The sequence below is a fragment of the Cervus canadensis genome, chromosome 10 (assembly GCF_019320065.1).
Source record: "Cervus canadensis isolate Bull #8, Minnesota chromosome 10, ASM1932006v1, whole genome shotgun sequence".
NCBI lineage: Eukaryota > Metazoa > Chordata > Mammalia > Artiodactyla > Cervidae > Cervus > Cervus canadensis.
In genome coordinates this window covers 4,179,844-4,192,917 of record NC_057395.1, presented here as the reverse complement: position 1 = coordinate 4,192,917, position 13,074 = coordinate 4,179,844, and the positions used below count along the sequence as shown (strand labels likewise).

The window sequence follows — 13,074 nt, the reverse complement described above, 5'->3', positions numbered from 1 at the left end:
TTATCTCTGTAGGTATCTCAGCGGCTTCTCTGTTAGTCCAGGAGTCAGCGAATCTGTGCGTTCCTAATGAAGGTTGTAGGACAGGCAGCTGTGAAGGAAAGCGGAGGAGACCCAGGGTTGGACCCTGATTGACAGAGATGAGTTACGAGAACTACTAAGCTCCAGAGAGATAGCATTAGTCACGCCATGTTGGTTTCCATAGATTTAACACCTGGTTGTTAAAAATTGTAAATTGATGAATTGTTTAAGGCAGTGACGTTATTGAGTCTCCCCGGTGTCTGTGTTTCTTAATAGAGATTAGACATTAATGTGGATTTATGGCTCCAACGCTGGGAACCTTTAGCCATTACGAGGCAGCAGTAGCTGACTGTGTGAATGTAAAGGGAACTGGATGTGCCCCTGTGGACGTGGGAAGTTCCTTTGTCCTCAACTGTGTTTCTTTTTGACAGCACATTTCTCTGTTTTTGATGTTTTTGTTTTTTTTTTCAGCTTCTGCAGCAGGCCACCTCCTCCAGCAACCTGGGTGCATTCAGTGGCATTCAGCAGATGGCGGGTAAGTCATGAGGCCCGCCTGGCCTTTGGACTGTGCTGTTGTCTGAATTTGGGATTGGTTCAGAGGTTGAAGAAGACAGTAAGGGGAAAGAACCACAAACCTGTCCTGTTGGCTTAGGTGTTAAACCTTAGAGTAAGCTGCTCAGAAGTTGCTTTTCTCTCTCTGGCATCTCCAGTTATATAATGAGAATATTGGGAGCTGATAATTCCTACATAGTACCCTCCAAAAAGTGGAAAGTGTTAGTTGCTCAGTTGCGTCCATTTGCTACCCCATGGACTGTAGCCCCCCACGCACCTCTGTGCATGGGGTTCTCCAGGCAAGAATACTGGAGTGGGTTGCCATTTCCTCCTCCAGGGAATCTTCCCAACCCTGGGGTCGAACCCAGGTCTCCCGCATTGCAGGCAGATTCTTTTACCCTCCAGAGTTGTGTTTATTTTTTTTTTAATGGGTTTGAACGCTGGGAGGTGGGGAGGGGGGAGGGGGGCAGATTTCCAGCAAGGGTCATGAATCCAGCGCAGCCACCATGATTGACATCCCACTAAAATTTTAATAACAGGCAGCCAATAAAAATGCTTTGTCCTCCATAATGAAAGCCAGGCTTGCAGACCTATCTGTGACTGATACCATTTCAGTCCCTTGATAACCACAATTAACAGGGGTGCCTTTTTTCTTTTTTAATTTAAAAGAATCCCAGTTGACAGAATTGTGCATCAGAAGCTTTTATGGGAAAGTGGAAATCTTCATTGTCGGAAAAAAAAAATCACAGTAGGACTGAATGTGAAAGTCAACCCGTGAAGAGTTCCTTTTGATGATGAGCTGTGTTGGTAGTGACCTAGGGGCAGTGATTAGTGAAAGGTGGGTCCCGCTGAGTCACCTTCCAGGCTGATACCCTGACCCACGCAGTGAATCAGGACATAGGGGCCAGTAACCTGCCGCGAGGAACAGCCAGGAAGCTTCCTCTTCAGTTCCAAAAACGTCCAGGAGAGTGGGCGCGGAGAGCAGATTGTTGGCATATTAGAGGCAAGCACAGTTTGCTTCCGTCAGTGACACCCTGAGTCAATGAGGTGAACCCAGGATATGCAAAGACTAAACCTGATTTCTTTATCTGTCACTGTGAAAACTCCTTTTTGCTCTTTTTCTCCTGAATACATAGCCTTGTATTGTTATTTTCCTCTCCTTGTTTCACTTTGAATGGCTCTGGAGAGACTTGGCATGAACACACACACACAGACCCTCCTCCTGTGCGTCCTGTGGCGGCCAGCCCCGCCTTCCATGGTGGCCCCTGGGGCTAAACTGTGACCTGTCTGACGGGATGGACTGGCCTGCAGTAAGAGCAATGCTCGGTTACTGGTGGCCCTTGAAATCTGCGGGCACTGCCCACCTATTCTGTCATAATACAGCTTTGGGATTATTAGAAAAAATAGATGTTAAAATAATAAGTAGTGAAATCATTCGGCAGAATGTTAATGAACACAGTTAAGAAAGCTGGCCTCGGAGCTAAGCATCTCCTTGAACGGTTGATTTATTTTTAGTTCTGTGAAGGGGGCTGGAGAGAGAGAACTTAAATATTCAGGGAGTTTTCTATGTTTTTAAAAAAGAGAAAACCTCCGGATTGCACACTCTGAAAGAAATGTCAAGATGCGTTGTTTTCTCCACCAAAGCAGGATTTTTCTTCTAATCAGTTGGAACACCCCGCCCCCAAATTCAGAGTTAGAGTCTTCCCTCAGAGGAAGCCTGAGGCTCTCCCATTGCCGTGGTTAAATTATGCAGAGAAGGTCACGGGTCCCGAGGCTGCTGCCGGGCGTGTCTTCCCGGGTGGACAGGGCGCCCTGTCAGTCTCCATTAGGCTCTGAGCCCACGGCTCAGCAGCTCAGGTCAGGATGTTGTTGGCATCTGTGCGCCACGCACGCATTTATCAATGGAGGGTATCTGGGAGTCACCTTAGAAGGTGTGTGGAGCAGATGGCTAATTTAAAGTCAGTCTGTAAATGCTCTCGGCCTTCCAAAATACCCCTTTCTCGAGCATTCAGTGTGAAATTCAGCACCAGGGCTGCCCAGGCTGTGCAGTCAAAGGCCGGTTGTCCCGTTTTCTGCCGTCATCTTGAGAAGTGAGGACCGAGGATGGGGGTGTCAGGGTTCTTCTGCTTCGCCATTTCTGTAACGAGTGCCCTTCGTTCCTATGGAAAATCAGGAAGCATTACGATATTTTTTTTTCAAGCAAGTTCTGTGGCCCCAGGCTCTTTCATCATCTCCCAAAAGTAGGGCTTTTCTCACCATCAGTCACCTAAACCCATCCTGGAAAGTGGAGGGGTCATAGGGGTCCCTTCGTGGAAGAAGTTTCCCCCACGCACTGAATTGTGGGAGGGGGCTCCCTCTTCCCTGTTTCCCTAAAACCTTCACTTCCTCCCCTCCTTCCTCACCTGTGAATTCTCCTGAATCATCAGCGCTCTGAGAGGGTATGACCTCCTCTAAGTGGCATTCGTGGACTATTTTGGGTCTGCTGACAAGTGAGTAAATTTACAAATTGGCAGGTGCAAATTTACATTCTGCATACAGTCCCAATGAAACTTAAGTGAAATGCCTAGTTTTTGAATTAAGAAATTTGACTTTAGCTGGACATCTAAGCCACAAACTGTTCCATAAACTAACAGCAGTATCTTTAAGAATGACTTGTAAAAAAAAAAAAGATGAGATGAGAAACAAAACAAAAAAAGAAGAATGAGCTGTGGAAGGTGTGGGGTCAGCGAGTGGGTCCAGTGTCCTTCATGTGACACTTGTGTATGGTACTGACGTACACGGGGGCAACAACATGAAGAAACCAAGGACTGTCTCATCCCAGACCCCTCCTGGGCTCGCTGTCTCATCCCAGACCCCTGCTGGGGCCGCAGCACCTGTAAGCGGGTGAGGCTGCGGAGGGCCGAGAACAGTGCTCAGTCGCTTCAGCCGTGTCCAACTCTTTTGCGACCCCATGGACTGTAGCCCGCCAGCTCGTCTGGCCATGGGATTCTCTAGGTGAGAATACTGGAATGGGTTGCCACTTCCTCCTCCGGGGATCTTCCCGACCCAGGGATCAAACTTGCATCTCTTATGTCTCCTGCATCGGTAGGTGGGTTCTTTTTCGTGTCCTCCAGGTCCAGAGAGCTGACTTCACGAGGGAGACTCGAGTACTGCAGCTGCAAACACCATCCACAGACAGTGAATATCATCTCAGAAAGCAGTGACACTATGTTGTCAACAGCTCTGAACACAGAATAGTCTGTCCGACAGGAAACTGAGGTGTCTCACCACAGTCTAGAATGTCTCATCTGAATGAGTAAACATTTTCTGGTTGAGGAGAAAATAAAAGAAAGTCAGAAAAGAAAAAAAAAAAGAACAGAAAAACAAAATAAAAATTAGGTGAAAAGTTTCTAAAGTAGTTGCATCGATAAAATCAAATGAGACATCAACTATATACTTCTTTGTTCTAAAAAAAATTTTTTTTTCCTTTCAAATTAAAAGTAACTTCAGAAGTGTTTTATGATTTTATGAAAGGGAACCTTTCCTAAATCTGAAATTTAAAAAGCAGAGAATATAACAATAAGACTGAAATCTTTATAAGCTGACTGCTTTTATGTGCATCCTTTTTATTTTTTGTGCATCCTTCAAGTTGATTGATTTTACTTTCCTTCTTATCACTTGTGATAAAAATTTGTCCATTTCCCACTCATACTGTGGTACTTTTCCCGTGAGTTTCTGAAATCTCTGTAACTTGGGGTCTGAGTTCAGGCCAAAAGGCTGGATTTTCCCAGAAGAAGAAAGAATAAGGGAAAACTGGTTTTTTGGTCTTTCATTTCTTTATAGCAACGATCATCTGAAAAAGGCACCGTGTTAGAAAAATGGGGGTAGTGTTACACCGGTGTTTTTCACAGAGCACCCTGAAATAATCCTGGGGTGCATCCTCACATGTCACAGCACACCAAGGAGAAAACCACCGCCTGTTAGCACCTAACAGTCGGAAAAACCAAGGTACGAACAGGACCAGGCAGTGCTGTCACATGCATTAGGGTACTGCACTCCCACATACTGCAGCAGCTTTATGACACAGGGACTCTTAGCATCCCGTCCTACAGGTGGGGCCACTGAAGAGGAGAGAAGTTAATGAACAATTGCCCAGAGTCACCAAGGTAAGAACTGGCGGATCCACATTTCAAACTGGCCTGAGCTCCCTGTCGCCCCACCCTGCTGTCACTCTGCACTGCCCATCCACAAATCGAGGTATGTTATCACTCAGACGAGTGAAGAGACCAGCTACGGAGCAAATCTGAGCCGTCAGTGAACAACACAGGAGATCCCCAAAACTGCTCCAAGAGAAGCGATTCCGTGTCAGCCGCAGGAAAACCTCCTCCTGTCATTTTGGACAGCATCTCAAATTTAGTAGGGGGTGGTTTTCTGCTCGGGGAAGTATTTTTCTAGGGTGGAGGGGGCTTGTTAGTAAGAAATCACAGAGGTTATGAAGCGGTGGCCAAAGAAGAGGATCTGATGATAGACAAAGGGAAAACTGCTTCACTTGACTTCCGACGTTCAGAAGCGGGTAGTAGTTCGCCTTCAGAATCTCTGGCCCGAGTTTCCAAAGTCAGAGGGAAATCATAGCGGGCAAGTGTCTGCCTGAAAGAACCGCACAGAGACTGCCGTACTGGTCGGAGATTCGGCTCAGAGCGAAGACGGGCTCAGCGTGTCTGTGACGAGCAGAGAAGAGGGAAGACTTTGGCCAAAATTGGACCTCGCATTGGGGACACACTTGGGAGGTCTGCAGAGTGGACCCACAAAGGCCCCAGGTTCTTCCCAGAGCCCAGCCTCCCCTCCTCCACACCCCGCAATCCGAGCTAATAGTCCTTAGGAGAATGCGCCATAACCACCCATCTGTCACTTTTCTAACAGACCTGATTGGCAAGCGCCGGTAACAACTGACATCTGTTCTCGCTTATTGAAATGCAGATTTATGGTAATTGCTCTGAACAATAAGACACAGAATTACCTAAGGTGAACATTCAATTAAATTTTCATGCCCTTCTCCTTATAAATAATGTTTTTTTAAAAACCTTCAGTTTTAAGTAGGCACCGTGTGCATCTCTTCAGTACATACTTTCCTCGTTTGGAGAAGGGTTGTCTTTTCCAGAGTAATGAGGGAAAAGTTGAACCCCTGCATGCCCAACTTTTTTTTTTTTTTTTCCTGGCCATTTTGATCTTGGCACATTGTTGGATTTCCTAAAACTCATCTCAATGTTTTGCATTTCTTGTCGCTCAGATTATTTGCCCCTGGTTTGAGGGATGCCCACCCGAGTAGAGCACTTTGTGAGGTTAAAAGGGGGTGGTTCTCTTCTCAGGGAAGAACTGTTTGCCAATCAGAACCAGCATCGCCTCCCCCACCACCCTGCACCCCGGCCACCCCTCCCACATCCGGTGCCCTTTGAGGATTTTTGTGTCGGGGGAGCAGAGATGAGACGGGGCCCCAGGGGGTGGAGAAAGGAGCTGAGAAGGACAGGACAGGGTGTGCTTACATACACACACACAGAAAACGGTGGAGAAAGAACCAGACATGTGAGTTCAACGTCAGCAGAAGCAACACCCCCTGTCAGACAGCCGGAGCTGGGACGGGGTGGCCTGGACTGACTGTCCGTCAGGGGCTGAGCCTGCGGCAGCTGGAGGTCTAAAAAGATGCTGGTACCGGGAAGTCTGTGCCGTTCACCAGGCAGAGGACGGAGCTCGGGGTGTGTCCGCTCGGGGCCTCCTGAGCTGCCTTCCTAGCTGGGGTCCGACGCCTTTCCCAGCAGCAGCGGGGGGGCCCCCAAGCTCCGCCCTGAGCTGGAGGGGAGGGCAGATGTCCACACTGCAGGTGAGACTCTCTGGTTACGGGAGCGCCAGGGGCAAGCAGAGCCAAAGCGTCCGTCCCCGGGGCCCTGCATGTCTGCTGTGGAGACACCGGGATCCTGCCCCACAGGTGTCCAGGGCTCTCGCCGCACCCCACACGTGTCCCTGCGACGTGCCGATGCCAGCCGTGCCTCAGAAGGCCCCGGGCGTGGGGCCGGGGTGTCCTCTCTGGGAGGCTTTCTTGCTGTAGGGATGGCCTGGTGAACAGACCTCAGGCCTCCGCCTGGCCAGACAGAAGGACACTGTGCAGGGAACAGGTGCCTCTGCTGCCCCCCGGGAGGTGGACAGGAGCGCCCGTCACACCCCCCGTGCCCGCTGCCCCCAGGTTCCTACGTCCGGCCTCAGCGTGGCCCCTGCCCTGCGTCAGCCGGCAGCTCCGATGTCCTCGGAGAATCTGGCAGGTTTTGTTTTCTTTCGTTGGCTTGACTGTATGTACATCGTGGTTCTGGGTGGGGTGCTGGGGTGGGGGGAGCTGTGTTCTTTGATCCATTCTCTGCGTTGTCACTCCTGAGCTCGGATTTCTTGATTCCTCCCAATCGCTGTCGCCAAGCCCAGGGCTGTCATTCGATGGTTTTCTACCAGGACTCGCAGCCCTTTTAGGACATTTCGTGAGAATGGCTTCTGGGTCCGAGTCTTATTTCCAAAAACAGATAGAATTTCCCCCAGTCCCTGGCTCCCCTCCGCTCGGATGGGAGGCTTAGTGCTCGGCCCGGGGCCCGGGGCCTGGCCTGTCGTGGCCGCGTGCTGACAGCCGGCAAGCTGGGCAGCATCTGCAGGTCCTCCTGCCTCTGCTTCTCCCCACCTAACCCCCACCTCCTCGCCCCAAACCCTCTGATGCTGAGGTCGACGCCTCTCGTCCCCACCTTCCTCTCTGCTTGCTGGGTCCATGTTCTCCTGCTCCATAGTGGTCGGTGGCTGAACTGAGCTGGCCGCTCCCCGTGTGGCGCCCCAGAACCTGGCCTTCACAGTGAAGGCAGGGCAGCCCCTCGGGGTGAGGGGGGAAGGGGACACTCGGGGAGGGGACAGGGGGACACAGAACTCGAGGGTGGTCGGCTGGACTCCAGGGCAACGCCGAGCGTTGGTGGGTGAGAGAAAGAAAACGCACAGACCTAATAAATATTTGCAGAATGGATTAATTAACGATTGCGGGAAATAGTCAATATTTGAAGCTGTTGTAAATACTGCAGAATGAAGAACGAACAAGAAAAACCTTGTTTGGGTCTGTAGACAATGCTCTTCATAGCAGCGTGGGACCATTTCATGCTGTTAGTTGCCCTGTTCATGCATCTTCCGTGGCCCCATGTATCACCTACTGTGAATGAACGTGGCTGTGTGTGTGTGTGTAGGTGGACTTGAAAGCATATAAGACAACAGCTTTGTTCTCAAGGAGCTTAGCGTCTAGTCATGGAGGTCAGCAGTCCGTGTGTATGATGCAGAAGCAGGCTGCGATGAATGCGCTAGGAGTTAGATAACGAGCCGGAGGATGACAGGTAACGAGTAAAGGTGCCATTGGACACAGCCTGTCAGTCACCCTCCGAGGGGAAGAGCCTCAAGGTCGGGAGGGCCCGCAAGGCTCTGACCCGGAGGAACAGGCTGAGCTCCTCCACTCCAGCACCGGGCCACAGTCAGAGCAGGTGTCCTGGGAAACGCAGGCTGAGGAGGGTGCTCGACTGATGGTTCACCGGGGCCAGATGTGCAGACTGTAACATTGGTGCTAAACTCTTCTCTTGAGCGCATAGCCGTCTATCGTGCCGGTGTCTGGTCCTCCGCGTTACATCCTGAGCACGTTAGAGGGGCCACGGGGACCAGGCGGGTCCGTGCTGGAGCGCCTCATCCCACCCCTCAGCATCCCCCCAGTCCCAGCCCCTGGGCACACAGGCCAGAGTGTGGTCAGCTGCTTTCAAGAGCCTCACCCGGGGGACCCCAGGGACGTCTGTGCTCAGTTCATGTTGCCCCAGCTCGGTTTTCCTCGGGCAAACCTGAAACAATAGGCCCTGCGCTTCCCTTCACAGGGTCCCGTCAGCACCACCCTGCGTGACCCCGACCCGAGGTGGGGACAGAGCTTTGTCCCCCGTGGCACGTGCGCGATGGAGCAGGGTTGCCACGGTTGCAGGATGCCACCAGTGCCTTGTCCTGTTCCCAGCATCCCCAGGACCTATGTGGGTTTGCAGAACAGGTGCTGGCTTTCTCCCTAAGCCACCAGGGCTGGGTGCCTCCTGGGTATCACTGTGAGCAAAATGAGAATCCAGATCGCAGCATGGACCTGGGGAACTGTTTTCTGAGTAGAGTTAAGTCCTCACAAAGGCACCTGGGGTGGAGGAGCAGCGTAGGTAAGTGAGCCTGGCATCTGGGCTCTGAGTCCAGCTGAGGCCGCCGGCTCCACACGGTGGCTGCGGGCTTCCAGCAGGCGAGCTCCTAGAATGTTCTTTTGCCCCTCCTCCATCTCCCATGCCCCAGCCCTGTCGTCAGGCCACTTTCTCAAAAGCAGGTTGGATTTACTTTGTAGACATGTTCGAATGCCTGAATTTCAGACATGAGAAAGTGGTAAAATTAGGCTGATAAGTTCATAATCTTTCTGTGCAAAATTCCACTGTATGAGGAAAGAACCACTGTTGCCTGCTTCTCAAACATACACGGGGGTGAAATGACTCATGGAAAAAGACTTAGTTCGGAGAACCTTTGAACCTCTGGGGACTCAGGCATGGAATCTGTGCCTGGCCAGTCCCCCCAGACCTGTCAGCAGAGTTTTGTTTCTCTCCACTCTTCTTTTCTTGATTTTCATTAGCCCGCAATTCATTCTAGTTAAAAGTAGTTCCTCTTTGAGATACAAATATACTTAAAATGCAAATAAAAATATTACGGCACTGCCTTTTTTTCTTCATTCTTTTCCTCCGCAAATACTATCAGTTCCTGAATAAACCTAGAGAGAGAAGTATGGGGGTCTATAATGATAGTGACAGTCACAGTAGTCGCTGATAATTATGGGGGCTTGTGTCATACCAGTTACTGTGCTGAGTCACTTTTCATTCACTGAGTTATTTAATCTGCACAACAACCACATGAGGGAGGAGGTAAGTAACAGTTACTACTCATTCAGGAAGGAAGGATCAGAGAGGTTGAGAAATCTGTCCAGAGTCACACAGCTTACAGATCCAGGAAGACAGATCAGTGTAACTTCAGAGCAATAAAGCATCATCTCTTCTGTCACACCCCGAATGCACACCTGTCCAGTTTAAGGATGGAGAGTGTACCCTGAAGCCCTCGCTGCAGATGACAGCCTCGAGGTGGAAGGCCCTGCCATGTGTGGTCCACACGGAACCCTCTGGCCTGTCTATTGTGCTGAGCTGTGCCGCCCAGGAGGGGGCAGTTGGGCAGAGGGTGCCGGGCTGGGACGGGACATATGGTACCGCACGAGTCCTCGGGGCAGCTGGGTGAGAGTGCCCGCCCCGGGGCCTCTGTGCTCATCACCTGCCCTCTCTTTTGGGAAAGGGGCGAAGTGGGCCTGCTGCTGACGTGCCTTCTCTCTCTCCCTCTGCAGGCATGAATGCTTTACAGTTACAGAACCTGGCCACGCTGGCGGCGGCTGCAGCCGCAGCCCAGACCTCAGCCACCACCACCAATGCAAACCCTCTGTCCACCACGAGCAGCGCCCTGGGGGCTCTCACCAGTCCCGGTAAGGGGTCGTCCTGCTGCTGGGAGACAGGACGCGGGGGGCAGTGCCAGGTGCAGGGTGGACACGCCCAGACCCCGCTAGGCATCAGGCTGAGTTACCTCTGTAATGTCTTATTTGTCCTTTTAATGTATCTTTATTGAGACAGAGTTGATTTACAATGTTGTGTTCATTTCTTCAGCACAGCAGAGTAACTCAGTTACACGTATATCGCCATTCTTTTTTATATTCTTTTCCGTTAACGGATTATGCCTGGATTTTGAATATATCCCTGTGCTGTCCAGTTAGGACTGCATTGTTTACCCATTGTATACAAAACAGTTTGCATCGGCTAATTCCAAACTCAGTTCATTCCCCGCCTACTCCCCACCTGGCAGCCACAAGCCTGTTCTCTATGTCGTGGTCTGTGTCTGTTTCACAGGTAAGTTCGTTTATGCCATAATTTAGATCCCACGTGACATCATGTGGTATTTGTCTTTGCCTGACTTACTTCCCTTGGTATGACAGCCTCTGGCTGCATCTTGTCTGACTGCTGCACTTGGTACGACACTCTCTAGGCGGCATCGCTGCAGACGGCGCTCTTGTAGTGGCTGAGTGCCGCTCTGCCGCACGAGGTACCGCACCTTGTCTATCCATCCCGCTGTCAGCCGGCGTTTAGGCTGCTTCTGTGTCTGGCGACTGTGAACGGTGCTGTTGCACACACAGGCGTGCAGTTACCCTTTAAAGAAACAAAAGTTTGAGCATGTGCATTTTTATCTTCCAAGGGTAAGATGAGAAGAAAAGCTCCGTGAAGGAATTCTCACACGTTCCTTTTGTTTGAAAATTGTGCCCTCCCTTCCGTCCTGGTGAAGTTGCCCAGTGACGAGGCGCCTCAGTCCCTCAGGAATGCGCTTTTCTCCTGGTTTGGTGGTGGTGGTTTGTTGTTAGCAATTTAAGAATTCCCTGTTAAGTCTCAAAACCCCGAATCATCATCTGTGATGTTTCACACCAGCTACATCCTTCACTTGTGGTTTTCAGCTGGAGGTCCAGAGGGGGCCGTCTTTCTTGCTCCTCTGTGGTCCCCTTCTGGGCTGTGTCATTTAAAGTGAGGTTTTCTTTCCCCCTCCTTAGAAATTCTGTTGCCTTATTCAAAGGCAGATGCTGTTTTCTTTTTCATATGAGCCAGACCAAATGTGGTTGCTTAGACACCAGGATTTGTTTTTTAAAAAGTGTTTTGCTGGCTTGCCTTCCTCTCTGGGTTTTCTGGGCCTTGATGGATGATCTCACCTTCTGCTCTGGTACGCGGAGGCGCTGGCCTGGACAACCTCCAGGCCCCTTTCTAACTAACAACCCCACAGCCCTCTATCGGCCACTCCCAAAAGATGAGCCAACTGGCCCCCACACTTCTCTAACAATGCAGGGTTATCTTCTAGAAAAATAGAGAAGGAACGCTGCAGTGCCCGGCAGACCAGCCTTCTGCAGGCAACCGGCTTCAGGGAGCAGAGAAGCCCCACAGCCCTTGATTTGTTTACTGAACACCACGTTTCTAACTCATTTCCCTCTGAGTTCAGTGTTGAGGGAGAGACTGAAGAGACGTTGAGGAAAGGCTGGACAATATATCCATCACCTCATCTCAGGGCAACAGCATGTGGGTCGTTGCCTTCATTCTTGAGATGTCTTCAAAAACATACCGGGACAACATGTGGGCCTCATTCCACTCAACAGATAATACTCCTGAAAAATCAACTTTGTAATTTTTTTCAAGAGATTAAGTTATAACTAATGCAAAACATAAGCTGGTTATTTAAATATATCCTTTTAAAGAAATATGCGTTTTTGACATAGTTTATTCCCCCTTATGAAAATAATAGTGATTTTTTTTTCTTAAAAACACAAGTATTTGACCCCACTCGTGCCCCTGTTTTAGAAATTAGACTGAAGAATGTTTTGCTAGAAAAATAAGAATTAACCATTTTGGGACTTCCCCGACAGTCCAGTGGTTAAGACTCTGTGCTTCCACTGCAAGGGGTGCAGGTTTGACCCCTGGTCAGGGAACTAAGACCCTGCATGCTGTGAGGCCAAAAAAAAAAAGAAACATCTCCCTGTGAGGACTGTGAAAAGATTACATTAAAACAGCAGTCCGAACCTGAAACTGATACAATATTGTAAATAAACTATAAAAATTTTTACTCCAATACAATTTTTTTTTAAAAAACACTGTATATGGTTTTATACACATCGACCATCTGTCAGCATTTTTAACTGATATTTTTAACTATATTTTGTTTGGAGTGAAAAAACTAAACACTTCTCAAGATCTGAGGGGTGTTTTATTTGTTTATATAAAAAGGAAAAGGATTAGGTCTTTTTTTTTTTTAAGAGAAAACACTATTAACTTTAATTTGGCAGAAGCAGATGATTGTAATTTTTCCAAGCATGGCTGACTCCCTTTTATTGCAAGTAAAAAGAAGAAACTGACCACATCATTCGTAACAAGGTAGGGAAAAAAGAACATTCTTTTTCCCATAAAGACTCTTCCTTACATGGCAAGGAGGCAGTCTGCTATTTGGTTCACCAGGCTTTAAAGAGTTTAACATTGTCACTACATTGAAATTATTCTCCTGTTCCAGAAGTGACCATTATCATACATGGACATTTTGGTGAGGGTATGTGGCCTGTTGGTTGCTTGGGAAGCTTCATTCAACTTTATGAAAATACATTCTTCCATTGTGACAGCTGGGTGGGAATATGCCTTGGTTCCAGGGAATCGGAATGAATATTCCAACATTTTGTTCTCCGTTAGTAGAAGGCTCGTGGGTTTAAGAAGCCAAGTGCAGAAGCATCTGTCAGCTGATCAGTGTTGATACTGCAATTGATAGCTAGTGCTTTCCAGTGACTGTGTAGCCTTAGGCGCTGGCCTGGGTGCTGGGGACACAGCCAGGAGCAGGACACACTCCCGCCCCCAG

At 49.4% G+C, this 13,074-nt stretch overlaps 1 protein-coding gene across 15 annotated transcripts in view; it reads left to right on the top strand.

The window, feature by feature from the left end:
* The window catches only part of CELF2 (CUGBP Elav-like family member 2), a 547,972-nt gene that overhangs the window by 502,266 nt on the left and 32,632 nt on the right, over nt 1-13,074 (top strand). For all 15 annotated transcript variants that reach the window (XM_043479735.1, XM_043479741.1, XM_043479734.1 and 12 more), the window contains 2 exons: nt 490-553; nt 9,998-10,132. In XM_043479735.1, coding sequence (XP_043335670.1) covers nt 490-553; nt 9,998-10,132 — 199 coding nt within the window. The remainder of the gene's footprint in view (nt 1-489; nt 554-9,997; nt 10,133-13,074) is intronic.